The following is a 27,912-nucleotide window of genomic DNA, read 5'->3' on the forward strand; positions in this document are numbered from 1 at the left end:
TAACGAGACCGTAGCGTTCCTTCATGGTAGAACGCAAAATGTAAAAATTTACAAATTATTCTCAAGCACATTCCGTGACTCCTTGCCCACTATGAAATGCTTAAAGAGTGCCATAAAACGCGAACTAAAAATGCACTATAAACATTTTTTTATAACCTACTTGCCATTCGGTAGGATGACAAACAAGTGAAAGGAGGCGCCGACTGTTTGATCAACTTTGTCAGCTGCCCATGCAGCCCATCAGGTGACGCCAAAGTGTAAAAAACCCCTAGAGCGTCTCTAAATAAGCCAATGAAACTGGAAGCGTGCCGAGGGTGTCTTCATACCATTAGCTTATTCATCTGAGGGCGTCGCCATAGTTCGGGTAGACTTGGGCCATCCTGCATAGCGCCCCTGTAGTGCAGTTAAAGGCACAGCGCATTTTGCTTTTATTTTCCTAATTTGTTAAACATTCTGCTCATATCTTCGTTTCTCTTTATGTCGAGCTCTGAGAGTTGAGAAACCTACTTCTGGCCTTGTTTCCGACAGTGTCTATGTGTGAAGATGTGAATCCAAAACCGGTATGAACCGTTATCTTTTTCACTCCGGACCTGAACCTTACCCGAGCTAGAATCATTTCTCGGAACCGGAGCAGAATGGAACGTGGATATCGGCCCAGCATTCCACATTCATAGCGCAAGGGTACTGTTACGCAGTCGTCAGAGGATAAATACTTGAAGCAGTGAATTGGCTAATATAATGCCATCAAAATGTTGAGAAGGAAATTACTGAATCCCACAGCTAGGCATTTCGAAATATGCTTAACCCCCTCCCACGAAAAGAAAGGCATAGAGGTTCGCTTCTTCGGTGACTCATTCCAGCAGGGCGCAGTATTAATTGTTCAACCTTTTAATTTGACCCTGCTTTTGGTGGGCCAGCCTAAACAGTATTGCTTGAGATGAGTGATTAGCGTGAACTGCTCTTGGAAGACACAGTTGAGATATCGCAGGGCATCAAGATAGGCGTCTGAGCAGGCAAGGCGGTCGTGTAACGACGCGACAAATACACCGGAAATCGAGCGAGGCGTGCGGGTTTGAGTTTGGAGCGAGCCGATCCGGCCGGCGGGAACACGTCTGGTCAGCGAAGCAGGCGAGGACGCGAGGGGAAGAGCAGGGGAGGAGGCGGCCGGCCTACTTCTCCCCCGCCCGAGGTCAGGACAGTCGTGCGCCGACCGTCTCCGGGAGCGATGCCGGCGCCAGCCCACTCGCCGTTCGCGCGCGTCACAAAGGTGAGCAGTCGAACCTGCGACCTTCGTGGGACTCCGCGGCGTGGCGTGGGACTCTCGGGTGGGCACTTTTGAATTGGCGTTGCTCGTGCGACACTTGTTGTGAAAACGCTGGTCATGCGTGTGGAATCGGCGCATCCCGGTAGACGTCCTTGGGTGTCCCGTGCATCGATGCTGGAACGCGAGGTGCGGAGGATGCGCGTTCCTTGGCTCGGCGCTCGCTGGGTTGCGTCCATGCATCGCCACTGACACGGTGTCGCGGAAGCCGTGGTGGTTGAGTTAGTGATACAGGCTAATTAAGCTTCGTCCTTAGAGCAAAGCTTCAACAAATTAAAGCGAATGCAAGTTCACTTCACGAGACTAAGAGCATTTTGTCGGGTAGGAAACGCGACGGATCGCTAACGCTGTTCGCAAAAAAAGAAAAAACAGAAAATGAACGCGAAAATGAAATTTCAAGTACAAAGACGCGGAGTAGTAAACGGAATACGCTGTCAAACCAATATTATTGCTTGAGTTGGTCTGCGACGCATCAGCTGAATGATTTCGTACGACTTTGTAACTGAAAGTGTTCACGCACTATTTGTTCTTCTAGAGTATGAGTTCATTACCAATCAATACATAAAAGTCCCCGAGAAAATGTTTTGTAAGATTTTTGTTTCCGTATGCCGAAAAGCACCCAAAATGACAGGTTCATGAAGCCGCCCCGAGCTTGGAGACAGCGCTGACGAGCCCTGAGAAAACCTACTTGAGTATTTTGTTCTTCGTTGCATAGCTTTAACGCCACGGACGCTATGCTTTATGAGATGTATTGGGACTCCACACTGGTGCTTCGTCGCAGTGTAGTGCGATCCGAAACTATCTACGAAGCAACGCACATGTGATCGTGTTAACGCTAGCCTCGTAGACGATGCCGTCGAAAAAGTACTCAAGGAGATTTCCCGGGCGCTCTTCCAGATATTAATGGGGCTGACCAAATGCAGAGTGAGCATCAAAACCCGAAGGCAGCCGATTTGTGGAGGTGTGCAGGCAGTGCTTATTTTAAAACCGAATCCAATACGAATCGAATATTTATAAGAGCATCTGCTACTTGTGCGAATATTCGTACAAGACGAATAATCGCGCAAGAGAGCTGAGCGCTCGTGATGGCACTGCAGCGCGGCGCTATAACTTACGGAGTTATAGCTGTCAAAAGACGCAACACTGATCTCAATACGCGACACGAGGTCAATTCTTTAACCGTCATGTTGCATATACATATGAAAACTTTCCCTTCGCTACTGATGACGACATCGCCGTATTTCAGGAGATCAGAGGAGTGAAGTCTGTATGCGCCACGGCCTCCGAGATCAGGCACGAAAGTAGGGTTTTACGTGAGCCCTGCTGCGCGCCCAATCTTGGAGGCCATGTATGCGCATCATGAACGCCGCTAACCGAATGAAAAGCGCCGTGGCGCTCAACCCCTCATCTCGCGCAAACCGATTGGGACAGCATGCTACATGTGCGGTATCTGAGTGGGCCGTTTTTGAAACAGTCATCGAAGAAAACTACGCAGTGCCAATTATTCGGCTCCGTTTGGCTGATTTATGAGGTTTAACGTCCAAAAACTACCCAGGCTCTAAGGTACGCCGTAGTGGCGGGCTCCGGAAAATTTTAGAGACCTTTAACGTGCACCGGCTATGCAACGGACACGGAACACTAGCATTTCGCCTCCATCAAAAATGCCAACCGTCGCTGCCGGGACGCAACGCGCTTCATTCGGGTCAGTGCCGAGCACCGTAACCACTGAGCCACCGCGGCGGCTTTCAGTTATTCGAAACGCATTCTAACACTCTAGAACATATTTGATCCGCTGATAACAATTTTGAACATTCGCTATTTGATTCGATCGATGAATCAAATAGGAGAGTGTTTAATCCGTTATTCGAAAATTCCGAAAGTTCGCGCACCCCTATGGATATGAGAGCACTCCCACGTGGCCGTTATTCCCGAAATTCGCGGGGCAACAACGAGAAGTAAAGCGAAGGCTCCTGGACGCGAGAAAAGGTAGCAGGTATCAGTTCGCGCGTTGAATAGACATATGACTATTCGACATGTCTCGCTGAAATCGGGCAGCGGTGCGCACCAGAAAATCATGTGTCCCATCGATTTTTTCGACACTGTTCTGGGATTGCTGCTGTCGTACAGACTGCTATTGCGACTGAGCATATCGGAAGAGATTTGCGAATTTGGCGCGGAATCAGTTTCTGTAAAGCTGCGTGATGGAACAGTGTGTTGAAACGGGGAAGAATATGACGGTTCTCTCTTTTCTGAGTTTGATGATGTTTGCGCACACGAAGAGGTGTTAGCATTGAGCGAAGAAAGCCAAGACCAAGAAACAACTCAACAATCAAAACATCTTACTAATGCGCGTGCTCACATTTTCCCAACGGAGAGCATTTTGCGTTGAGGATTGACCCACAGGTGCCTCCAACGAGTCCTGCAAATGCACAAAGCAACGCATCCGCATGTGATGCACAAAAGCGGAGAGGACGCTTTGGACCTCTGAGTAGCGGAGCTGTTAGAAAAAATTGGCTTTAAGTTTTGAAGACGCTCCTGAATTCGTCCTTGAATGAATGCGGTCGAACAACTTTGCATGCCAGCTAGCGGATGCAGCTGCCGAAGGGCATAGTGCTCGGCTGCTATGCGGCAGACGTGCATGGGTCCCTTGATGAGCCGAGCGCTTGTTGGCATGGCGGCAGCTGCCGCTCTGTTCACAGGGATTCCCGTTTCTAGCGCAGCGCCGGAAAGTCGCGGGACGTCTTCTTCTAGCGGCTCCGAATACGTGACGCTCCCACATTGCGACACAGATTAAATAATCGTCACAGCTTGCTACAGCATTCCAGCTGACGAAAAGGGTGCTTTTGCACGCTACGTGAACAGAGAGGAAACGATCGAGGCTCGGAAGCGAGCTTCCTGTCGCTTCCGCCAGCCTTCCTAGCGTGCTCCTGGCATGGAGCTGGTAGTAAACTTTCTCGCGTGGAGTTTGCTCTGCTAGTACCTGCCTCACCTATACAGCAGTGCACGGATCTAACGTTGATAGCACCGCCGCCTGTATACGAACAAGACATGCCGTAATCTCGGCCTTCTTATTAACTCTCTTGGAAATGAAAGATGCCCCCGCATTGAAAATGTTCTATCCTGCCAACAAGCTGCGTGTCTCCAGCTCCTGCGTGAGATCCGCACTGGCATGCCTGAGGCAAGCAGAATGAAACTTTTGCAACCGAAAAGTGCGTTCACGACCCTTGGAAAAGGTTTTTCAATAGCTCAAGTGGGCGCATTTTATTCGCAGTTGCATAGTTTCATAGTGTCTGAAAAACTCACGCACACAGACTGCTTTCTACGCGCGTGAACTTGGCCTGTGCGCAGTCCGAAGCCCACGTACTACGTCAGGGGACCGAGGCGAGATAAGCGTCCGAGTGAAAAGTAAAGCAGTGGACGAGTTCTCCGCTCGCGGATCGAGAAACCAGTTATCCGCGGATGCATTACGCATCGAGAAACAGCGCCAAGAGGCCAACGGGGGAATCAGATGGGCCGCGACATCTGAGCTACGACTGCGCGGTCTTCCGCCAACCCTGACCGCCGACCCTGTGGATGAGCAAACAGCGCAGGCTTCCGGGCCACACTTGGCGATGCGTCGTGAAGCCGGCCTCGTTTCCAGCGCGCTTTTTGCGCACCGCCTTTGCGTTCGCCGCGGGGGAGGAGGGGGCGGCCGGTTCAAGAACCGCTCGGGTCACGCTCACAATGGCGCGGCCTCCTTACCCACGATGACCTCCTACCCCGACACTCGCTGCGGCTAAGGCTGGCTAACCAAAGCCGCTGAAATGCGCCAAAAGCTGGACCAGTCTCGAGCAGCGCGGCGCTGCGACAAGAGAAAGGCGTCATGTGCCCTTGCCACGTTTGTTTTCTTTGTGCCTCCCCAGGAAACACAAAAAGGGCTAGTCGAAATCTAAAATTCATCTACACCGATACGTTTTGACGTCTCAAGAAGATAAGCCAAACTTTCGTATCGAAGTATTAAACTGAGTCAGTTAAATGCAGTCATAGTACAACTCACAAGTAAAATTCACAATAAAGAAATAAAAAGAAACAACGTGGTTGGTTCTCAATGCTGGCACTGTCCTCAGAGCAAAAGGAAAGTTAGATATAGCTTCAATGAAAAATTGAACATTTTATTGTCACAATAAAACATGCCTCCTGCTCAAGATTTAAAATTGCGAAACGCTGAATCAAAAGACATGACAACTGATCTCTAGATAACAAAAAGCGTCATTGGAAGGGACAGTTGTCTGGCATCGGCTATACATAGTAAGCACCAGACGTAGTCGGATGAAGACTCCAACACAAATGTTGCTTACAGTTGCATACCACAGAAGGCATGAAGAACGGCCATGGTTACTGGCTAAAAAAAAAGACTAATGTTAACTGCAGCACTTAATATTTGGGTCTGGCAGCACGCGTGAAAACAGACGCAAAATACGCAGGACAGACCACAGCTAATTGTTGTTTATCATGTTCCATTCATGATTCTCATGCATTTAGCTGTAAGCGGAGTGAAAGAATAAAAAAAAAATCCGAGATCTTACTTCAGTTTTGAAATTAGGATTACATTAGTCCAATTTCCTTCGCTTTGTTTATAAATAATATTTCTAAATAATGACAAACTTGCATTGGATTCTTGAGTCATTGTAGAGGCTTCGGTATTTTCCCTTCAGTCTCCTAGTTATTACTGTCTCCAAAACTAGACATGCAGCGCCGCCTTGAACTATGTGATGTTGAGTTTCGAGCGTTAGCGCTCTGCTGGCTGACATGCATGTGCTCGTGCAGTAATTCATTAAGGCAGCTTCCTATTCACCCAGTGCAATTTTTGGCAGGAAATCGGTATACTGAAATCTACATTGCTTTTTAGTATCTTCAAATTTTTGTCCATGTGTCATGCCACAACTATCCCATTCACCAGCTTGCTAAGTCTTGACGTGAAGAGTGCCAAGAAAGCCAGTGCACAGCATATTCAGCATCCTTCTTTTTAAGCATATGCGATGAATTGCGAACATACAGAGGCAATTTTGCGGCTTCTTACTCTCCTGTATTATCGGTGCACCACGTACTGTGTGCTGCGGCTAAAGTTTTGCCATAATTCCAGCACCTGTGTTGTTAACCACTAGCTTTAAATTTCACCATATTCTAAACATGCCGCCTGCCACTTTCCAGGCACACCACTCATTAGTAAGCTGGGTCATGTACAATATCCCAGCAACACTTTTTGTAAACGATGGCAAGGAAACGCAAGCTTGAGTAATGCAGAAGCTCGATTCTCAAATGTAAAATCAACTCAACGAAATGCACACTCGCATTCAGTCAGGATGATGACTATACTGCCGCTTTATCACTGACCCTTACACGTAAGCGCGTTGCTTAGAAAATAAACGTCTGCCTGTGCGAAGGAAGCCGAGATGCTGATTATCCAGCAGGACCCGAAAACTGAGTTTCCAGAAAATTCAAGCTTTAAATTTTTCTGCGTCATTATCTTGATGTAAAGCATAGATACTAGATGTACCAAACCAGGGGTTAAAAAGCAGTGACGAGTTACAACTCAAGCCATTCAAAGACCTAAAAATAGTGATTTGGGTATCGCAAACAAACCGTGAAGGAGTCATGCCCCTTAAGACGCTGACAGCACGGCTAAGGTAGCAATGTAATATTACTAGCAGTTATGGGAAAAATTAACAGCCGGAATCAGAGATCAACTGTAACAGGAGGTCAAGAGTAGCGGCACTCTGGCAGGACAGAACAAGAAGCAAAAAACAGTTGTTCTACAGTATGCTAACAATCTCCTGCACAGGCTATAGAAGAAAGCTACCTGATATGATCTGGAGGCGGCTTTCTTGGCATTCCTGAAGTTGAAGAGACTACGCGAGGTATTTAATGAAAGGTCTGACAGAAGAAATGAAGGTGTTGTGGGATAAGACATGCACAAAAATATGCTGATTGCAAACAGTATGTAGAGGTGCAGAACACCACGGCTGTCAAAAAGCACACATAGAGCAAACAGGGCGCTGCCAGCAAAACAACTCCTTGAATGCAGGTATGCAAATGAGCAGATTATAAAGCATGGAAACAGTGTCACATTGCAAGAGCACACAAAAATTTGAAACCACAATCATGGGGAAACTAAGCGAGAAAAATTACTGAAACTTTTCCAGTAATTTACAAAAAAATAAAGCAACTGTGGAGGATCTCAATCAATCAACCTTATAGAAAATAATGGTACTTCTTGAAGGCAGACCAATCTGATCCTACTTTCCAAAGTCAAATCACATTTCCGTTTTTTTTTTGGTGCTACGTTCTATACTCTCCCCACTTCCCCAACAGCGTGTACAGAGGCCTCAATGGAACATAACCATTTTTCAGTTGCAGCCTCTCCTGTATATTGCATGTTCCTTTGTTCTGTCTTATTGGCAGAGAAAAACCAATCTTAAATTTAAAAGACTAACTAAACCAAAGCCCTTGCTGTTCTCGCCAACTGAAGCAGTCATAAAAGAGGCACAAGGTGAGATCGAAGTACTCCTTATGAAACAAACAATCTCGAATAGCTTGTACATTTACAGAAAACCATGAAGTGAAAACAAATGACTGCGGAAACAACGAACAGACTTAGCAAAAAACTGAAAACGTTCAGCCAGCAAGGAGGTCTCTTGAAAAGCGCTTCTCAACATCCTGAACAAACAAAAAAAGTACAAAGTGAGCCATGAACAGTCCCAAACGCAGTGTGCTTCGTTAACAAAATACCAAGAAGCCCATCTAGTTAGGAGGCTTTGAGGGAAACATTGAAGAGATAAGCATATACAGAAAAGCACAAAATAAAGCAGCAAACATTGCACGGGCTCACTGAAAATTCAGGAAGTTTAGTTGCCCATCGGATCTCCTCTTAAATCTGTAGAATTATCCTGTCGACTGAAAGAAGAAAATAATTTGGACACGAAGCTTACACCAGCAAGCTATAGCAGGTTTAATGCGAAATGAAAAAAAGGTATAGAACACACCCAAAAAATTGCGAAATAATTTGTAAATTGAATAATTTGTAAAAAGAAAAAAGCGGTTCTTGGAGCACTTCAAAAGCGACCCGCACCTAATTAAAGCCCATGAAAATGCCTGAAGGGAGCAGAAAACAATGAGAAGCAGCCAGGGGAAGAAAGGAAACGCAATAAAAAAGGCCCTGAATAGGCACAGAGTGGGAAGTCAAAGAAAGCATATCCAAAGAAAAGGAAGAAAATAAAATTAGGTGCGGTTCAACTACTCTTGAACCAGGTTAGAAAGCGAAAGCTTTGGCGTATCGGGCAACTATATGCGGCTTGGCGTCTGTAACGTTCAGTGCATTCCGGACACTGGATAGGCAGCGCTCCCACCCAGCCACTCCGGCAGGTGGCAATCAATGGGTGATCGCGGGAGTTTGCTTGCCCAATGAGCGCTGCGGCCTATTGTTTCGGTGCCGTGTGTCTGCCACAACAATGTCAGCGCTAACGCGTGCAGCCAACATCTCTCTCACACCACCCAACTTACTTCAAAGCACGATTGAGGCGTCCACTGACCGAGGGAGCCAGTTATGCACACTTCCTTTCCTTAAAATCATCGGAGACTAAAACGTTCCTTTAAAGCTCCTTTAATGATCCTCTGTGTTAATAGCAGGAGACCTAAGTAAGAATAAAAAAATGTTTACAGAAGTTTTAGCAACTGGGCTTATTGTGACTTAGTGGTGACGGCAGTCAGTAAGATAACGAAAAGGGCTTCATAAAGAATGCCTGCCGGTCAAGGTCGTGCCCAATTTAAAGCTGATAACGAACTTCCGAGATACAACGTGCAAAGTATCCACTACAATCTCGTGCAACGTAGAATCGGTTCCGCCTGGGTGCGATCATTCGAAATAAATCTGGTTGCATCTGGCGTCAGAAACAAATTTAGGCTATAAATCGGCGTGCCGGCAGCTTTGTGGAATTAACGACAACCATTACAAAGCTTTGTGTCAATATGAAAGGGGAAAATACAGATGAATCGCTCTGAAATTCAAGATGAAATTAACTGCTAATATATGAAAATGGTGCCTATGCTTATGCGCTTTTTAATCCGTAAGCATTGTATGGCTGTCTTTGCTGTTTTCAATTGCATTATTTGCTCATGGTGTTCGACAAAATTAGCCATCCCCTTAAACTGCTTGGGTTCTTGGTGCCTTACTGGATATGCTTTATGTATGCACTGCCATTGATTTTTATAAAACTAATCAGTATTCACTGCAGTATTCATTGTGAGCACTTCATGATCAATACTGCAGACTCCATTTTGCAATTACCAAGTATACACAAAAGCCTTCCTTATAGAACTATCAGTGAAGGCCTACCCACTGAACAATTAATTAGATCACTGGCATAGGAAGAACACAGTTGTAGGGGCGAATGAAATGGAGCGTAGACGTGAGGCAAATTGTCCTCTGGAGCAGTATTTAAACGAAACAGGTCGTTTCGAAACCAGGCCACAAGGCCAGCCCTTTAGGTGAAATTTGACCCATGTAATTTTTAATTCATTTAGACGCTGCAAGCAAAGGACGTCATATCCAGAGGATGTTAAATATGCGAGAATAACCTGTACCTAATCAACGGAAGCAAACGCAGTGTTCAAACGCGTGAAGTGTAAAGCCAGCCAGCCACACTTTGGTATGTATGGCACTGGATGACATTGAAGTAACATGACGGTGCATTAGTTGACAGACTGACATAATATGCGGCTGCTTTTGTTCGAGGAGGAGCAGGAGGAAAAATTTCAAGTATATCGTGCTTGTTTCTCTTCTTGAGTGGAGCCCTCAGTCCATGCAGTCCCGCTAGAGCAGCTGGCGCTGGTCTAGCGGGTTCGTGCTGGCCAGAGAGGTAATCCATGACCCCGTTGTCCACCGCCATCTTCTCGGCACGCTCGATGAGCCAGCGGTGGTCGGTCGGCTGCTCCGTGCTTGACAGGTCATCTCTCTAAGAGGAAGGGGTGAAGAGGGTTATGGGTGGGACGCTGACGGGTGGTGTTGTGCAGGCCCAAACGGAATGAGACAGTGTAGTTTCAAGCGGTCGCATTAGCGACTATTTCGCACTTTCATAACAAAAGAAAAAAGAACTACGTCCGCATTTCCGTGCAGAATCAGTGGTGAAAGCGAGCACGCGAACACTGCTAACAGCGATGTTCAGAATGATTTTTTTTTGAGCACATAGCTGGTGGGCTAATGGCACACAGACAAGGAGCAACAACATATAGAAAATAAATAATGTTGGTCTTATATTTCGTAGTAAACCAAGCACCTTTGATGATTATAAACAAACGCAAAAGGACAGAACAACGGTTAGAAGCGGCTTTGAGGAGTCATATGCAACAGGGTCCCGCCGCATAAGTATCGGTCTGGCTGGCTTCTCTACCCAAATTAATCAAGTTCTGGTAAGAAAAGAAACCGTTTTGAAGTCTACTTTCTTTATCAACGTATAACTGCGGGCGAGTTGCAGCTTGGCTTTTTAAGCCCACGTCTATTACCGCCACAGCCGCTTTGTGATTATTGCGCTGATTATCGCGGTTTCAAGTTGCGCAGAACGAACTCATGCTGCCACAGTTCGAGTGAAAAGTTAGCAGTCTTTGCGCATGCGTGCCAGCTCCTTGAAAAGCCGGGTGCGAACATTCGAGTGACGCTGAGCCACCTGATGAGTGGTGTGCCGTACTTAGCGGCGGTAAAATCGATGGCTGGAATATTCATGTGTGTATCAGTGCATGGGGGGTTTAGGGTCCGGATTGGCGCGTAGGCTACGAGATTTGCGTTTCGCTCCATTTAAATGCGGCTGCTGCAGTCGGGATTCGATCCCGCATCCTTGTGTTCGGCAGCCGAAGACCAAAGCCACTGGGCTACTAGGCGGGTCGATGGTTGGGGATGTGTTTTAACTGATATGGTAGCCCGCAACTAGATGGTTGATGTTCTACCTAGTGCTCAAATTTGGAAGTGTATCGCAAACATGGCCTTGAGTGAGGTGTTTTAGAAATCTTTCTGATAAACTTCTTACTACAGACGCCTTTCAGGTGTTTAGGGTTTGCTCAAGGCATGCATAGTCATTAGTGACTCTTTCCAGAGATTTACAAGACGCTTTGCGTTTCTTGGGAATGCGCCTGTGGTAACAGGAGGAAAGAAAAAACCGCGTCGATATTTTTCGACATACTCTTGCAAAGATTAGTGACGAGCGCATGCGCATGTCAAGCTCAGAAGGCAGTCTGTCATGATGCTAAGCGCTCACTTGTGGCGTTAAAGCAGGAAGGAGAGAAATCGCTCTCGGTCCAATTGTCTTAGCTGATTATTCTGGTTGTACTCTGCACGGCTGACTTGCATTAGGCGCATTTTCTAAGTAAATTCCTACCTGGATCAAAAATAAAACCGGGATGCCCATCGGCTTGCATTTCTTCGAAAGATTCTCTGACGGATTTATTGGCAGTTTCCACGATGCCCTGAGTATCGTCAAGTTCTATCATCGTTACAATGCATTCGAATACATCCACAGCTCCTGGAAATGAACTCCAGTCCGAAAGTACGCCACCCCACGGCGCTTGAATGTGAGCCCTCAGAATTGCCGCCCTGACATGTGGTGTAACATGTTTAAACGCAACCGCCAAAAGATGCAACCTGTTCCGCTGCTGCAATAGAAAATGTTTGAAACCTCTAGAAACGCATTCACATTCCTAAAATAATCACTCGCATACCACCAAAACTGATCGGCATCCATCGTGCTTTTGCAGTTCCCCTCAACGTCTTCTCCAAAGAGATGACCGAAGATTTCCTTCTTCCGCTGACGCGGTGGTTGTGATGTGATGGAGTGGTTCAGGGTGGAGATCTCGTGAGGGAAGGGGGGGAAAGAGGGGTGAAAGGAGAGGTAGACAAAAACAGCATCATTACTTGCGAGCCAATGTAGACACTGCTGGGATAACTGTTTCGTTTGATAGCGTGTTGGTCCTATAACTGGAGGTCATCGCTTCCATTTACATGTGGACCAGATGTGCATCCCTTTCTTTTCATGTCTTGTGTCAGACCGAAGTTGAGTGGAACCGCGAGAGCATCGGGGAATTTGGCGCACTTCTTTTGCGTTGCAAGCGTTATCTGAACCTAACTAACAGTTTTTGAAGGCAAGATACACGTGGAGAAATAGAACATGGGAAACTGTCACTGAAGTGGGAGATCTGTGTCACACCAGTATCCTGTCTTTCCTTTTAAAATAAGATTTGCCAGGCTAGTTGGTTCATAGTGAAATAAGAGGCTAACTGCGCGAAAGGGGCTAACTGCGCGAAAGCCAACACGGAGAAACACATACGACATTTAGAAGCGCAGACTGTCAACTTTATTCTTCAAGCAAACGCAAGGCGTATTTAAGCGTTATTCGTGGCGCGCTGATAATTTTCCAAAGACGTCATACATGAGATAATCTCTGGATTTTTGCAATATTCGAGAAGAACCCTAAAACATGAAGAGTCACAAGTGAAGCTATACTGGGCCGGCTCTCACAATCATAGATGTCAAATTGCTGTGCAAGGCAATCATGGGAAATACTTGGATAAACCGAAAACAACAGACAATATCTCTCGTTGAAAAGAACTTTCCGGAGCAAAAACGCATAAACGTGCGCATCAGCACTTGAAGGCTACGTAAGTTTGAAACACCATGAAAAAACGTGCCAAGTTTTTAGGCTATAGGCACACTTTTCTCTACATCTCTTATTAATTCTTTTTCGCAAATGTTATTCGATGCTTTGCCGCCGGGATAGGTCAGTGGTTATGGCGCTCGGCTGGTGACCCGGAAGACGCAGGGTTCGATCCCGGCCTCGGCGGTCGAATTTCGATGGAGGCGAAATTTTAGAGGCCGGTGTACTGTGCGATGTCAGTGCACATTAAAGAACCCTAGGTGGTTGAACTCTGCGGAGCCCTTTACTACGACGTTCCTCATAGCCCGAGACGCTTTGGGACGTATACCCCCATAAACCATAAACCGTTTTTTGTCGTTTGTTTTAGCTTTTAACCTAGTATTTTTCGCTCCTTATTCCTAGTCAGCTTTTCGTGATATTCTGCTGTTTGCATGGGGTAAGAATTTGTTTAGGAAGGTTTTTGCTGCCCTGGTGCCTTTCTCACTGGTTTAAACATGACGTACCCATTCTGAGTTGTTGCACAGTTTGAGCGCTGTAGTTTCTTGGTGCCTTTTTTTCACGGCGTTTCAAATTCGCGTAGCCATATGTGCTCATGCACGGGTTTATACGTTTTTGTTTTGGAAAGTTCCTTTCATCAAGGGATGACTGCTGTTGTTTTTGGTTTAGCCAAGTATTTCCCATGATTACCTTGCAGAGTAATTACCTCTATGATTGTAACAGCCGGCCAAGTGCCACCTTCACTTGTGACTTCATGTTTTAGTTTTCTTCTCGAATATTGCAAAAATCCACAGACAATCACATGTATGACGTGTCTGGAAAATTATCAGCGCGCCACAGAGAACACTTTAATACGCCTTGCATTTCCTTGAAGAATGAAGTTGACAGACGCCGCTTTTAAGTGACGTATCCATTTCTTCCTGTAGCCTTGCCCTTTCGCGTAGTTAACCCCTCATTTTGTTTTTACTTTCTATCAAACTGCTTGCTATTTAAATTATTAAGGCGAAAGCCTTAATAATTTAATATTATTGTAAGCAGCAGTTGTCGACAGAAATTTCACGCTTTTCAGTTGGTCGAAACGGTCGTGACGTCACAGTGCGCGAATTTCAAACAGGGCCAATTGTACTTCGGCTAGTAACCAGGCAACCAATTGAAGGAATCGTATAGTGATGCTCCAAGTAAGTGGGACTGAGCTTAGTTAATTGCTTAATTGCTCAATTAGCCTAATTAACGTTTCAAGTCAGGCCATATAAATAAATAAAACTGAGTAAGAAATTGGTCGAGCTCGCGAATCGAACCCCGGTCTTCGGAGTGTGAGACGAGCATGCTATCCACTCCGCCATGCCAGCTCGATGGTTTGGGAAGAACACAGGTGCGTCTAGTGAATACGGTCTCTTCGCTCACTCCCATCCTCCTCCCTTCCCTTCTGGCCAGGTTTAGGTGTCCACCGAGATATGAGAGACAGATACATTTCCTTTTCTCAAAAACCAATCTGCCGACGAGCGGGGCATAGAACCGAATGGGCGATGGCGTTCTCTGGACTCCTGGAAGCGTTGCAAGACGCTGTCGCGTTCCACTCTTATAGGCGAAGCTTAACATCTTAACCACACATCAGTGACCACACTTTAGGTCAAAAAAGTGCCCCCCTGAATTTTGACGGGTGTCCACCGAGATATGTGAGACAGTTACTGCGTAATTTCCTTTCCTCAAATACAATTTTCATTTTCTTCATTACGGGCCATCTTTGTCTTTCTTCTTCCACTCCCACTTCCTCCCTTCCTCTACGGTGCGGTTCAGGTGTCCACCGAGATGACAGAGAATTACTGCGCCCTTTCCTTTCCTCAAAAAGCGTTCAAAGGGCAAGGCATCGCGCCGAACGGGTGGTTCCGTGGACTCCCTAGCAGCGCTACAACACGCTGTCGCGTTCCACTCCTAAAGGCGAAGCTTAAGCGTCATTAATTAGCAGTTAATTAGTATTCAGGCACAAATCAGTAATTAACCATTAATTAGTGATTTGTCGTCACTTAGTAATTAGCACTCAATTACATGTGACGCCACCAGTGCCATAGCAGCATTCAAAATGGTGCGGAAAACACTTTCGCCTCTACGCACTTTAGACAGTCAAAGTGCCCCCTGAATTTTTTACTGAATTACTTATCTCTCTAAACAATAAAGGATAGTACTGCAGTATGCCTCCTTGGCCTCAAAGATTGTTCGCGTTTTTTCTCAAATACATCCTAGCGTGCCACTGATATTAGCAGTAATCCTTTCGCCTCAAAGTGTGACTTCATGTGCTAACCTGCACCAAACACGCGTTCTGCAAATTTCTGAAAATTGACCTAGCAAACCTCTGTTACTTGCGCGTAGAGATGGAAGTACCCGAAAAAAAAAAAACGGAATTTCGGGAATAAACGGTTCTTTCTGTTTTTTTTTTCCGAGGTACGGAAATTGAAAAAAAAAAAATAATAGACACAGTCTTGTGCCGATTAGCAGGCATGTTGAAACATTTGGGTGCTGACCAATAGAACCCTGATAAACGGCCGGCCCTAAAAGAAACACACAAAAGTTCGCACCGTGTCCTTCTCCATTTATTGTTTGTTGCACAATTACAATTAGCGGTTTAGCCATGACATTCGGCTATAAAAGAGCCTTAAATTACTCAGGCATTTTAGTATGCTGGTATGCCGCATTCTTGTATTGCCTCTTTTGCACTGCGTTCGTTGCGAGCGGGAGCTAAACACCATAAGCACTGCTGCGCTGTACTGTTTTAGTTGTCCTGTTTTACATGTGAGAATGTGAGTACACATGCCAACATTTTAGGAGCGATTTTTGAGGCAGCTATGGGAAACCTGATAAATGAAGCCGCCGTCTACTGCTTATTTATGCGCAAATCCAATTTACCTCTTCCCAAAAGTGAAAAAAGCTAGGATTTCGTTCAGGCATTGGCAACAATATAGCTCTTATCTCTTTTTTCATTGTTGGTTGACATGCCCCCGACTCGAGCGAGGTGATATTAGAAGCAAAAATTGCTATTGGCAGCATCAGTTACAAACTTGAGGACAAAAAAGAACGAGACAGAACATGCAACCTTCCCGCTCTTATGTGCCTTACTTCGTGGAAAATATTGTCGCCAGCTGGGAAACGATTATCGGGAAATGATTATCGCCAAATAACCCCGCCGCGGTGGCTCAGTGGTTACGGCGCTCGGCTGCTGACCCAAAAGACGCGGGTTCGATCCCGGCCGCGGCGGTTGAATTTCGATGAAGGCGAAATTGTAGAGGCCCGTGTACTGTGCGATGTCAGTGCACGTTAAAGAAACCCAGGTGGTCGAAATTTCCGGAGCCCTTCACTACGGCGTCTCTCATAGCCTGAGTTGCTTTGGGATGTTAAACACCATAAACCAAACCAAACCAAACCGATCATCACCAAATCTCTAATGTCAGTCAGTGCCGAAAAAGCTTGTGCCGGAACCCCCAGGATACAAAGCATGATATTCATCTTCGGAGACTTTTATTGAACACTTGTTTGTTAAGGAATTGTTTTTGACACAAGGTTGATTTAAGGAAAAATGCAATAAACTGAATGCAGACAAAAAAATTCTCTAGAAGAGAAAACACGAAAAGTGAGTCCTCATGAACTGACCAGAACGGACTCGGAATACGAAATCACAAAAGTTGCGGTATAATCCGTGCTACCCCTGATCAACATATTGCAGGAAAGCATGCGTGCTGTGCCGCGTTTTGTCAGCTGTACATTGCGAATACTGCGACCGAGATGGCGACCAAACAAACGTTTGTACACTCGTTTTATTACGTCAGTAGTCAGCACTCACCTGGTAACAGCGGTGACGGAGCGCTCAGGTCATGTCTGCTTTGAGTCATTGCCTGTTCACGGCGTCTGGGCGGGGCAATTCGTTTCTTACGTTAAAAACCTTAATCCAGAAGAGGCCGGTCAGGGGAATAAAAGGATGAGGACATCAGCGTTGTCACAATCACACTTATTTAATGCGCACAACGAGACGACCAAACACGCAAGAAACTCACGCACACGACGAGAAGAAGCGCGTATAACGATGAAGGCCACAATCGCGTGGTCGAACGCTAAAGAGAACAGAGAACGCGTCCTACAAGTGTTTTCTTCGTGTAATGTAACACACGATGTTAAAGAGTGCGAACGAAACGGGTTCGAATGCCACTTTGCCCACAGCCTGCCGCCGACCTTCGAAGCGCATGGATGCGTCGTAGGAGCAGAAGTCACATCTGGGCTTGCGGTCTGTTGCTGCAAATGCGGCAGAAGGCAACGGGCCGTGTTGTCTGGGCCCCGGATGAGAAGACCCTGTAGAGGGTGTGCACGCTCGAGCGTCTCTTTTCTCGGCGTTCGACCTCATGCGCTTCAAATCAATTTACTTTTTTATTTAATGGCCTTCCGGGCTGCTTCTTTTTTAATTATCCATTTTCTGCGTCGACTTCTTTGCCTCCTTTAATTATGAGAAGGGACCATTTGAAAACATTCGCGTCATCAGTTCCTTATTAGGTAGGCAGAATTATTGTATAGAAACTTCAGGAAACCGTGCGGCAGTTAGGGCGTCTGCCTAGCTCCCAAGAAGCGTGGCTTGGAATCCCATTGTAAACCAAATTATTTATTTCCGTGAGTTTTAGAGTGTTATGGGCGGACGCAAACCGGACGGACAAAAATTAGCGGGAAAGGCAGGTGAAAATATAGCCGTCAAATGCATTCTGCATAAAAAAAAATCTCAATGGCGCTTGTTTGGATTACACAAAGGAAATGCGTGAGAGGTCACCGTTACGAACTAGACTCATTGACCACACACAAATTTATTTTAATTTCTTTTATTTTTTGTTCTTGGCGTCTCTTCGTCCTTGCTCCCGTCATCTTCTTTTAACACCGTGACATCTGTCATTGTTTACATTCATAGACCCCTGGGAGTCCTCATATCACTCCTGCGCAGAGGCGCAGCGTTAAGCGATCCGCCACTTCCCCGCGATGGCAGTTTCTGCCACTGTTGGGAGTTGTACGACCCAGGTTGCTTTTCCCGAGCAGCCTCTCACGACCATTCAATAACGGCCACCTGCCTCGGTGGGCAATTTGCTCACAATCTGGTGGGTAGGTTGTGATGAGGCTACAAGGTCAAGTGGCCTAGGTCGCCCGCCTAGATTTAGAGCTTCACTTCGTTTACCTTCTCACTACTTCCTCAGCGGCATGTCCGCTCTAATGCTCACGCATTAAGACATTGCTCCAAATTGCTACTGAAGTCATTTACGTTGTCAAACTACAGTTTTTGAGCTCTAGGTTGGAGCTCTATCCCTGCTCTTGGTGTGGTTACCAGGAGGCGGGAGGCAACTAGTGTCAGAGGCTAGGTGCCACAAAGGCCTTGCCACCACGTGGATGGCGACGTCGAGTTCCTTTCTGTACCAGGAGCATCAGCGAGATTAGACAGCACTTTTACGACGCTCAGATCGAAGTCCCTCGCAGTTTGTCGGATACAATGAGAGGCGTGTTGCGTGCTCCGTACCTCGGTTCAATCAAATTTGCCGTTGCATGCGCTGGACGGAAGATAAAATCGCGTCTTACTTTCTTTCTCGCTTGTTGTCAGAGTAGAATTATGGAGGGACTTTTCCACTTCTGCAGATACTTCGAACAAGATTCAGTTTCAGAAAAGGCATGGCAGCATGTGAAAAGTGCTGTGCAAATCTCTCCAGAAATGGTATTCGTCTAATGCCGTCTTTTCTCATTTCTTTAGTTATTCGTAATTCAGTTATCATCAGACTTTTTTGCAAAACTGTGTTGTTCTTCAGAAGGCTCTGGAGTGATATAAAAATGCTTGCCCAGTGTAGTGTCGACGGGCGATACTAGATGCCCTTAGTTTATGTGTGACTCACAAAGCCATAAAAAGGAAGCGCCACTAATGACTGTAGTATATTCGAGTGCACCTTTGAATAAACGAGTCTTGAGAGGCATGAGCTGACGTGTGTGTCGTTTCTGTCCTTGGACGCACTTCTGGCCAGCGCGACAATCTGGCGACGAGGACCACGCAAGGGTGGCTTCCGCCTCACTTTCGCTGCTGCAGCCTTTGCACGCCAAGTCGGACGCTCCAGCCATGCCATGGCCCCGCTGGCAGCTCCACTTCGAGAATTTCCTTCTCGCGTCAGGAGCTGCCGAGCTGCCTGCGCTCCGTCGTCCAACCCTTTTGTTGCACTGCTTGGGGCCGGAGGGACAACGCATTTTCGATGCGCTCCCACCACCAACGACGCCTCAGCTGCCGACCGAGCCATTGACTTCTGAAGCTGTTTCAGCTGCTAAACCTGAAGACCAAGCCGCGGCCTTCAAGCAGTTGACACTGTAGCGACGCGTCCCCCAGACGAATACGACGTAGCCCGCGAGACTCTGGCTCGACATTTCGCCGGCACAAGCAACGTTCGGCTTCAACGGCACCACTTCCGCGAACGCCGTCAGCTGCATGGTGAGACCATCCCCGTGTTCACCCTCGCGCTTCGAGAACTCGCACCCTCTTGAATTTCACCGAGCAAGCAACCCGAAACTTATGCGAGCAGTTCGTCACTTGCGCTTCACCTCCGCGGTTACGATCACAGTTGCTGTTTGGAGGCGACACGCTGATTTTCGACCATGCCGTTGAAATTGTGCTACTTCGTGAGCGAGCTCACCTTGAGTCTGAAGCCTTTCCTAGCCCCTTTCAGCGCATCGCACTGCAACAGCCACGCCAACGTAACGGTTTCGGAGCTCGCTCGCAAGATAGCCGCCGTTTCAGCAACAACGGCACACGCATCCCTACTCACGTCTTTTCTAGCCAGAGTCGGTCCACTTTATCACGTGCTCGTCATGCTCGTCCGACAACTTCGGACTCGGCAACCGCCGTTGTTCCGTAAAGCGGAAGTCCGAAGGCCTACGGTAATTGCGGCACAACAAGTTGCGAGCCGTCCCTATGCCTCGCTCGCGGCAAAACCTGCTTCGCATGCGGCTGCCGTGGCCACTTCATGCAAGTTTGCCGTAGATCCCGCAGCGCACAAGGACGACGCCCGGCTCACGTCCGTAAAGTAGTTCCTGAACAAGGTGCACCAGGTGTCATCAGCATTTTCACTATGCAAGGAGACAAGCCCACGGGTGTCTGCACTGAGGTGGCAGTTGCGACAATCAACTCCAGTTCACAACCGCGCGTTGTAAGTTCTTGGTCGATACTGTATACTGTACTGTATTGACTCAGTGGAAACCTCAGCTGTCATGCAGGCATTGCGGAATCAGGGTGTAGAAGAGTGTTATGTGAAAATATTGGAAGATATTTATAACGATTGCACAGCTACCATAGTTCTCCATAAAGTCAGCAATAAATTTCCAATAAGGAAAGGTGTCCGGCAGGGAGACACGATCTCGCCTATGCTATTCACTGCCTGCTTACAGGAGGTATTCGGGGAATGGAATGGGAACAGTTGGGGATAAGAGTTAATGGAGAATACCTGAGTAATTTGCGATTCGCTGATGACATTGCCTTGCTAAGCCACTCAGGACAAGAACTTCAAAGCATGATCAATCAGTTAGACAGGCAGAGCAGAACGGTGGGGCTAAGAATTAACATGCAGAAAACCAAAGTAATGTTCAACAGCCAAGCAAGGCAACAGCAGTTCGCAATTGTAGCGAGGTGCTGGAAGTAGTAAGAGAATATGTCTACTTAGGGCAGGTAGTGACCGCAGATCCGGATCATGAGAGGGAAATAACTAGAAGAATAAGAATGGGGTGGAGCGCATATGGCAGGTTCTCTCAGATCATGAATGGTAGCTTACCAATATCCCTGAAGATAAAAGTATACAACAGCTGTATCCTACCGGTACTCACCTATGGGGCAGAAACGTGGAGGCTAACAAAGAGGGTTCAGCTTAAGTTAAGAACAACGCAGCGAGCTACGGAAAGGAAAATGATAGGTGTAACGTTAAAAGAATCGGAAGAGGGCGGAGTGGGTGAGGGAACAAACGCGGGTAAATGGTATCTTAGTTGAAATCAAGAGGAAGAAATGGGCTTGGGCAGGGCATGTAATGCGAAGGCAAGATAACCGCTGGTCCTTAAGGGTAACGGAGTGGATTCCAAGAGAAAGCAAACTTAGCAGGGGACGGCAGAAAGTTAGGTGGGCGGATGAGACTAAGAAGTTTGCGGGGATACAGTGGCGGTAACTGACAAAGGACATGGTTAATTGGAGAGACATGGGAGAGGCCTTTGCCCTGCAGTGGGTGTAGTCAGGCTGATGATGATGATGACTGTATCAGCCATGTCATTTATGGGGGAACAATAATTCTGAAGCGTGTTCGAAGACAGAATACAATTGACCAGCTCTAAACTTACGTTGTTGCAAAGCAGACATTTGGGCTAGTTAGTGTAGATTCATGGTGGAAAAAACAGCGCAAACTAAGACAGAAAACACAGAAAAAGAGGGGAGACACTACAAGCGCTGTTACGTTGTTGGACTTTCAATATCGGAAGATTCCTGCACTGGTGCAGTTTAAAGCCAGCCTCTCATACAAGGAAGAAGCAGCCGTGATAGCAATTCATGTCGCACCCGGAGAGACTTCTCTTCTTGGTCTGGACGCTCTGAAAGCTTTAGGATTATAAATGGTGGGCACACAGCTATGTTGCCTGCACACGGTTGCCGAAGAAGGCTCAGAAGCCATGCGCCAGAGAGCAGCTACAACTGCACAGCAACAGCACAGTCCTGTAGGTCCGCTAAAGTCGGTATGCCAGCTGAGTTATGAAAAGTTTTTCCGTTTGTTCTCACCAGGCCTTGGACTGGTCATGGGCATTCAGCACAAGGTCAAGGTGAAGTCGTCAACACCTCCAGTTGTGCAGGAGCTCAGACGTTTGCCACTTTCTCTGCGCAAGCCAATTAGCAACCAGCTTGAGCGCCTTCTTTCTGACGATGTCATTCATTAAAGGGTTAACGCCTCTGAGCGGACCTCTCCAATCGGCATAATCCGCAAAAAGACGACAGCATCCACCTCTGCGTTGACCTGAGAGCACGTGCCTGAGAGAGCCCAACAAAGCAGCTGTAGTCGACAGCTTTCCCATGCCTCATCCGGAAGAGCTGCTACACTCCCTGAATGGAGCACGCCACTTCTCAAAGCTCGCAAAACGTCGAGTTGGGCTTGTTGGTATAAGTTCATGGTAGAACAGAGCAAAACACGAGAGACCAAAGAAAGAAAAAAGCTTTGAAAAGGGTTCTCAGAACTCGATTTGGCCTCTGCCTATTACCAGGTCCTGCTTCACCCAGATAGCAGAGACCTCATTGCTGTTATTACGCACGATGGCCTTTTTTTCGTTTTAAAAGGACGTGCTTCGGACTGACATCAGCTCCACCTGCGTTTCAGCAACTCAAAACAACGGTCCAGCAAGGCTCGAAGTGGTACTCTGCTACCTAGACGATATCACTCTTTGGCAGGACTGACGAAGGAAACTTGAGAAAACTGGAGCAAGTTCTTCAGCACATAAGGTGGGTGGAAGCTTGGGCATGTTGGTGTGTCATTATCGTCACAGCGCAAAAGACGAGGGCGAGACGAGTACACAGACAAGCACATCTATGAAGCTGGACTTAAAACAATGATAAGTGCGTCGTTAATGTATCGGAGCTATCATTCCTTGGGCATCGCTTCATTTCGGAAGGAATAGCTTCCCTTCACGCTAAACTAGCCCCCGCTCTTGCCTTCTTATATCACTATGCTATCGCCGCAGCCAATCACGCCTCGTGTTGAACTGCAACACTCTCCGCTGTGCATTGTACATCGCCGTCTTTATCAACTTGGTGAGTCTAGAGGCCTTGGTGAGTCTACACGTGCTCATATACTACGTCCTTCAATTCTATTGTGCGACTAAGCACAGCGCGTGCACGCACTCAAAAGCACAGAAAACTGATGGCGCTTGTTTACATGCTTTGAATGAGGGCGATATCCGACCGCAACTGGGGACTGTGCAAAGCGAATTCCGCAACCAGAGCGTTGCACAGTTGCGCACCAGAGTGGCTCGGCCGCTCCGGAGCCGGTCACGGCTGCTGCAGCGCGACGCCAAAGTCACCCAGTGGCGCGCTCGCCGTTCATGACCCTCACGCGACGACGACAGCGGGCAGCGAAAACGAGGCCGCGATGCGTTGCCCACGCCGGCGCACACGCGGAGCGAGTGCGATGGCACACACGATTTGCTTAGGGCGCCGTTCATGACCTTAATATTACGGCGAAACCGAGACGCCAGGTCTGAGGGTTCTGCGGGTTTCAAGAAGGCGCTTCACAGACCTCGGCGTGCCACTCTTTCTGTATCAATTGATTTCGGTTTGTTTTTGTTTTCTTCGCTGCGTTGGTGTACAATGCTGTGGCTGCTCCTACAAAAGCATGACACCTTGAAGATAACGGCACGGGGGCGTCGGCGGCTCGGATTTGTTACTCCGCAGAGACATTTTTGATTCTCAGTGGCAGTGTGGCTTCATCAGAAGCCAGGCGAACAGAGGCTCGCTACAACGATGACACATAGGTGATATGAACCACACGCTTTGCTCAGTTGTTGGCATTGTTATAGCAGAGCGGGCGTATAATACTAGGCTAGTGTAAGATGGATGAACGAGTCTTCAAGAGTAATTGCCGAGTTAAAGGCATTGAGTAACTTTTTTTGCGCACAAATGTTACAGAAATTGTTCAGAAACAAGTATCAAGCACCGACCGACTTTTTCCATAGCATTACATGCTAACTCAATGAACATTACACTTATACCGTCACACCTCTCTGGGCGTGTGGGCTTGAAGCACCTGTACACTACTGATAACGTGGTCAGCTCATATGGCGGGCATGTTCGAACATTTAATTTTTCGAGGTGAGGAAATAATGACTGCATATCCTATAACAGTGTCCATAACTTTTTAATGCATGGCAGAAGAAGCAAGCGTTAATGACATTTGGAGTTTGTTTAAAGACAGAATTAACAGCCTCACTGATGCGTACATTCCGAACATCGAAAGTGCTAAACTTGAAAAAAAGGCTGAAGCCTTGGATGAATGGGCATCTTATGAGGCTCCTTCTTAAACGACAGAGGACTTATTCACAACAGTGCAGAACTTAATCGTAGCACGTTTTTCATAAACTAAAGAACCTAAAGGCAATCTTTAAACAAAAAATGAGAGAAGCTCGGAAGAAATACTTCGAATGGTTGGTGTCTGACTTTCGATGCAACAATAGAAAAGCTCTCTATTAAAGTATGAAGCGCTGCAGTAATGATAAGCTCAGCCCTCCAAACATAGTTCATGATGGCTTTAGCGTAACAGAAGACATGTAGTAGATCAAGGCATAATAAATGAATAAGAAACTAAACCTCTCCCGCACCAATCGTAACAGAAGACAGTGAAAAAGCTACGATATTTAAAAACTTTTTCAAATCTGTTTTTTACCCCCGCCTCCCCCCCATGCCTCCGCTTGTTCTTTCACACGGAGGAATACTTCAGCTTCTTAATAACATAGACGAGTCTAAGAATACAGATGGTATGTCGCCAACGGTTCTAGAGCATTGCTATCAGGCAGTGTCTCAGTATTCTTATGTAATTTATAGGAAATCTCTTGCACAGGACAACCTTCCAGATCAATGGAAAGAAGCCAATGTACTACCAGTGTTTGAAAGAAGGGCGAAATCTGACGTCTCTAACTACCGGCCTATCTGTCTCTCGCCGATATGCTGTAAAATTCTTGAACACATATTATATACGGCATTAATGCAGCATCTCTTTTCCATTGAGTTTCTAAACCCCCGCCAACATGAATTTAGAAGAGAATTTGCATGCACTACTCAATTAATATAATTTTACCATGATATAGCTTCAGTGAATGATGGCAAGCGTCAGATGGACTGTTTGTTTTTAGATTTTCAAAAGGCTTTCGATACGGTCTCGCACTCGGCACTAATGCAGAAACTAGAAAATCTTAACATCGATGACGCTATTACCGCATGGATTGCGGATTATTTAACTTTACGGAAACAGAAGGTGGTATGAATTGGCTTCAGCTAGAGTTTGGTTTGTGTTAAATCTGGCGTCCCCTAGGCGTCCGTTCTGGGTCCCCTGCTTTTTTTTGCTTTTGTTAATGATATCTGAAAAGGAATAATCTCTAAAATGCAACTGGATGCCGATGGTTGTGTTTTCTATTCTGTTGTGACAAGTGAGACGGGTTCCACACAGCTCCAGGACGATATCTTCCGTATAGAACAGTGGTGTCGGGAAAATTCTCTGTTTTAGGACAGCAAGAAGTGTGTTCAGGTTAGCTTCACAAGGAAACGCAACAAACTTCCTAATAAATATACATTGGATAATCAAATAATAAAAATTTTGCAGCGGAGTTTGAAGAGCGTCTATGTGGAAGTGAAACAGGCTGCGTATCAGACATGTGTATGCTGACGCAGTTGAGCATATACAGTCTGTTGCTGCTTGGTTTGTTACGGGGAAGTTTAAACGATTTCTCAGTGCTACCAATATGAAACATGAACTCTGCTGGTACCCTTTAAATAAACGCCGAAAAAATCTGAGACTTAAATTGTTCTTTAGCATTTTCCGCGATGAAACAGGAATCACTGCTTCAAATTACTTACAGCAACCGCATTATGTTTCTTCTTGAAATGACCATAAATTGAGGATTCGTCCATACCAATGCCGCACTGATTTCTTTAAACAATCATTTTTTCCGCGTACCATAAACGCTTGGAACGTGTTACTAGAAGATTTAGTTTGCCGCAAAACTGTGGATTTGTTTTATGTTTTGTGCCTCCCGCTTTAATGGCCTAGTGGCGCAGCGGGTATTTTACGAATAAAGAATAAAGATAAAATGGCGCGGCCTATACTTGATTAAAAAAACTGCTTCTCGGCAAGGAATCACCTTGCGTCTCACAAGTTTTTGCATATGGTACCTTAAAAATTGAACACTGACACCATTCCAGCAACCAAGAGGAAATCCAATGCGAACATGCATTGATAGACAGTGAACAAGCCACTGCAGAATCCCAAATGCTTAGACCCAAGCCAACACTACTGCCAAAGAACTAGTGTGGAAGGAAGACTGCAATCGTGCATCCGTTAGCATACAGGGTCTGTTCTGAAAGTAGTAGGACTGGTTTTTTCCTGGGCGAACGGGCGGACGAGAGGTGGTTTGCGCGTGCAGGATCGTTGAAGGGGGATATTGGGAATGCTGGGGAAAATCGGCAGTCGGCTCTCGGCCGTTGAAGAGAGGAGGTCGCTTGTACTGTGAACCCCTGTCGAAACGTCTCGTCACGCAGAATCATCGAGCGTTTACTGGATCAGCGATACGCGATCAACTTTTGAGTAAATCTTGGTAAAACGGGCAAAGAGACTCACAACATGATTAAGGAGGCCTGCGGTGACGCTTCCATGGGTATATCAGGTGTTTTTTGAGTGGCACAAGCTGTTCCGAGAAGGTAAGAAAAGAGTGGAGGAAGACGATCGCTCCAGACGCCCTTCGACCAGCAACACCAACGAAAATGTGTAGCGAGTGAAATATTTACTTAACAGTGATTTACTTAACAGTGAGGAATAAGTATCAGAATGATTGCTGATGACTTGAGCGTTCCTCAAACCCAAGTTTTTGAGATCGTGACAGAAAACTTATCCATGAGGAAAGCGTGCGCGAAGTTGGTGCCGGGAGTGTTGTCAGAGGAGGAAAAGGCCAACCGGTAGGATCTTCTTCATCATGTGAATGAGGACCCCGATTTTTTGCCCAGCACATGACGGCAACGCTGCCTCAGCCCCCCTACAGCCTCGACTTGGCCCCGCCAGACTTTTTTCTATTCCCGAGAATAAAATCGACGCTCAAGGGGGAACATCACGGATCAGTAGAGGTGAATCAACCGGCCGTGACGAGGGAGCTAAACAGCATTCCGGTCCAGGCGGTCCTGGAGGCGTACGAAAACTGTAAACCTCATTGGCAGCGTAATCGTTTGTACTATTCTCTTGAATAAATTTTGTTTAAAAAAATGAGTCCTACTACTTTCAGAACAGACCATGTAGTAAGGCACCTCTGACGTTTTCCTCGAAACGTGGGCATCGTGACACAGAAAAACTGAGCAGGAGGTCTATCATATTCGAATGTAGCGCCAGAAATGTGACCCATGCCAGCACTTAATCATCCGAGTTGGTTAAGCGATTTACGTACGTCAAAGATGAGTGAGAGTCCTGAGCAACCCACCGCGTAGTCGAATGTTCCTGACGAATCGCAACTCGAAACCTTCAACACTTCCTGCACTACCCAAGTGTAAGTGCATGAAAGGCTGGCTTGGCTGGGTAAAATTCATATAGAGTGCAGCAGAGAAAGAGAAAACGTACTTCTTGACGCCCCTAAAAGCTCCCTTCCACGAGTCCAGTAGCACTGTTCTCCTCCTTGACAAGAAAGATGGGTAAATGGTACGGCCTGCGCGTTGGGCCTTGGGGGTGACTTACGGTTGGTGTTCGTTGTCAGTGCATCTTCCACAGTGATTGCGTTTTGAGGTGTTTGGGACTCTGTTCAGATGGAGGACGAAGTGGTCCGTCTAAGGTGTTTGTGGTTGTGCTCCGCTAAAGGTGGCGGCTTCCTCCCTGCTGAGATAGTGTCAGGGGGCTTCTGAAGAAAATTGCGGAGAGAATATCAACCAGGCACCCTTTGCAGCATCTTGTCTGAAATCACCGAAAAATCGAAAGCCGTTTCTGCACATAAGTTCTATGACCAGCCGGCCAAAAAGTGAGAGCGTAATTGTCACCGCCAATCTTCTAATTAGCTACAATCAACTGATAAAAATAGTAACTGCAGTTACCGTGTTTCTTTCTCAGTATTTAGGGGCGGTCCAGTTCGAAAACTTTCAGATTTGGTAGAATTCTCGTAGCTCACCCGTGT

General features: G+C 46.7%; 1 protein-coding gene across 1 annotated transcript in view; it reads left to right on the plus strand.

Annotated features, from left to right (window-relative positions):
• The first annotated feature begins 1,210 nt into the window (after window positions 1-1,210).
• LOC149349439 (atrial natriuretic peptide-converting enzyme) overlaps window positions 1,211-27,912 on the plus strand; it is an 80,270-nt gene continuing 53,568 nt past the window's right edge. The window contains exon 1 of the mRNA XM_089576778.1: window positions 1,211-1,267. Coding sequence (XP_089432904.1) covers window positions 1,226-1,267 — 42 coding nt within the window. The 5' untranslated portion in view covers window positions 1,211-1,225. The remainder of the gene's footprint in view (window positions 1,268-27,912) is intronic.

The sequence above is a fragment of the Amblyomma mixtum genome, chromosome 3, assembly GCF_055824585.1.
Source record: "Amblyomma mixtum isolate Tamu chromosome 3, ASM5582458v1, whole genome shotgun sequence".
NCBI classification, from domain to species: domain Eukaryota; kingdom Metazoa; phylum Arthropoda; class Arachnida; order Ixodida; family Ixodidae; genus Amblyomma; species Amblyomma mixtum.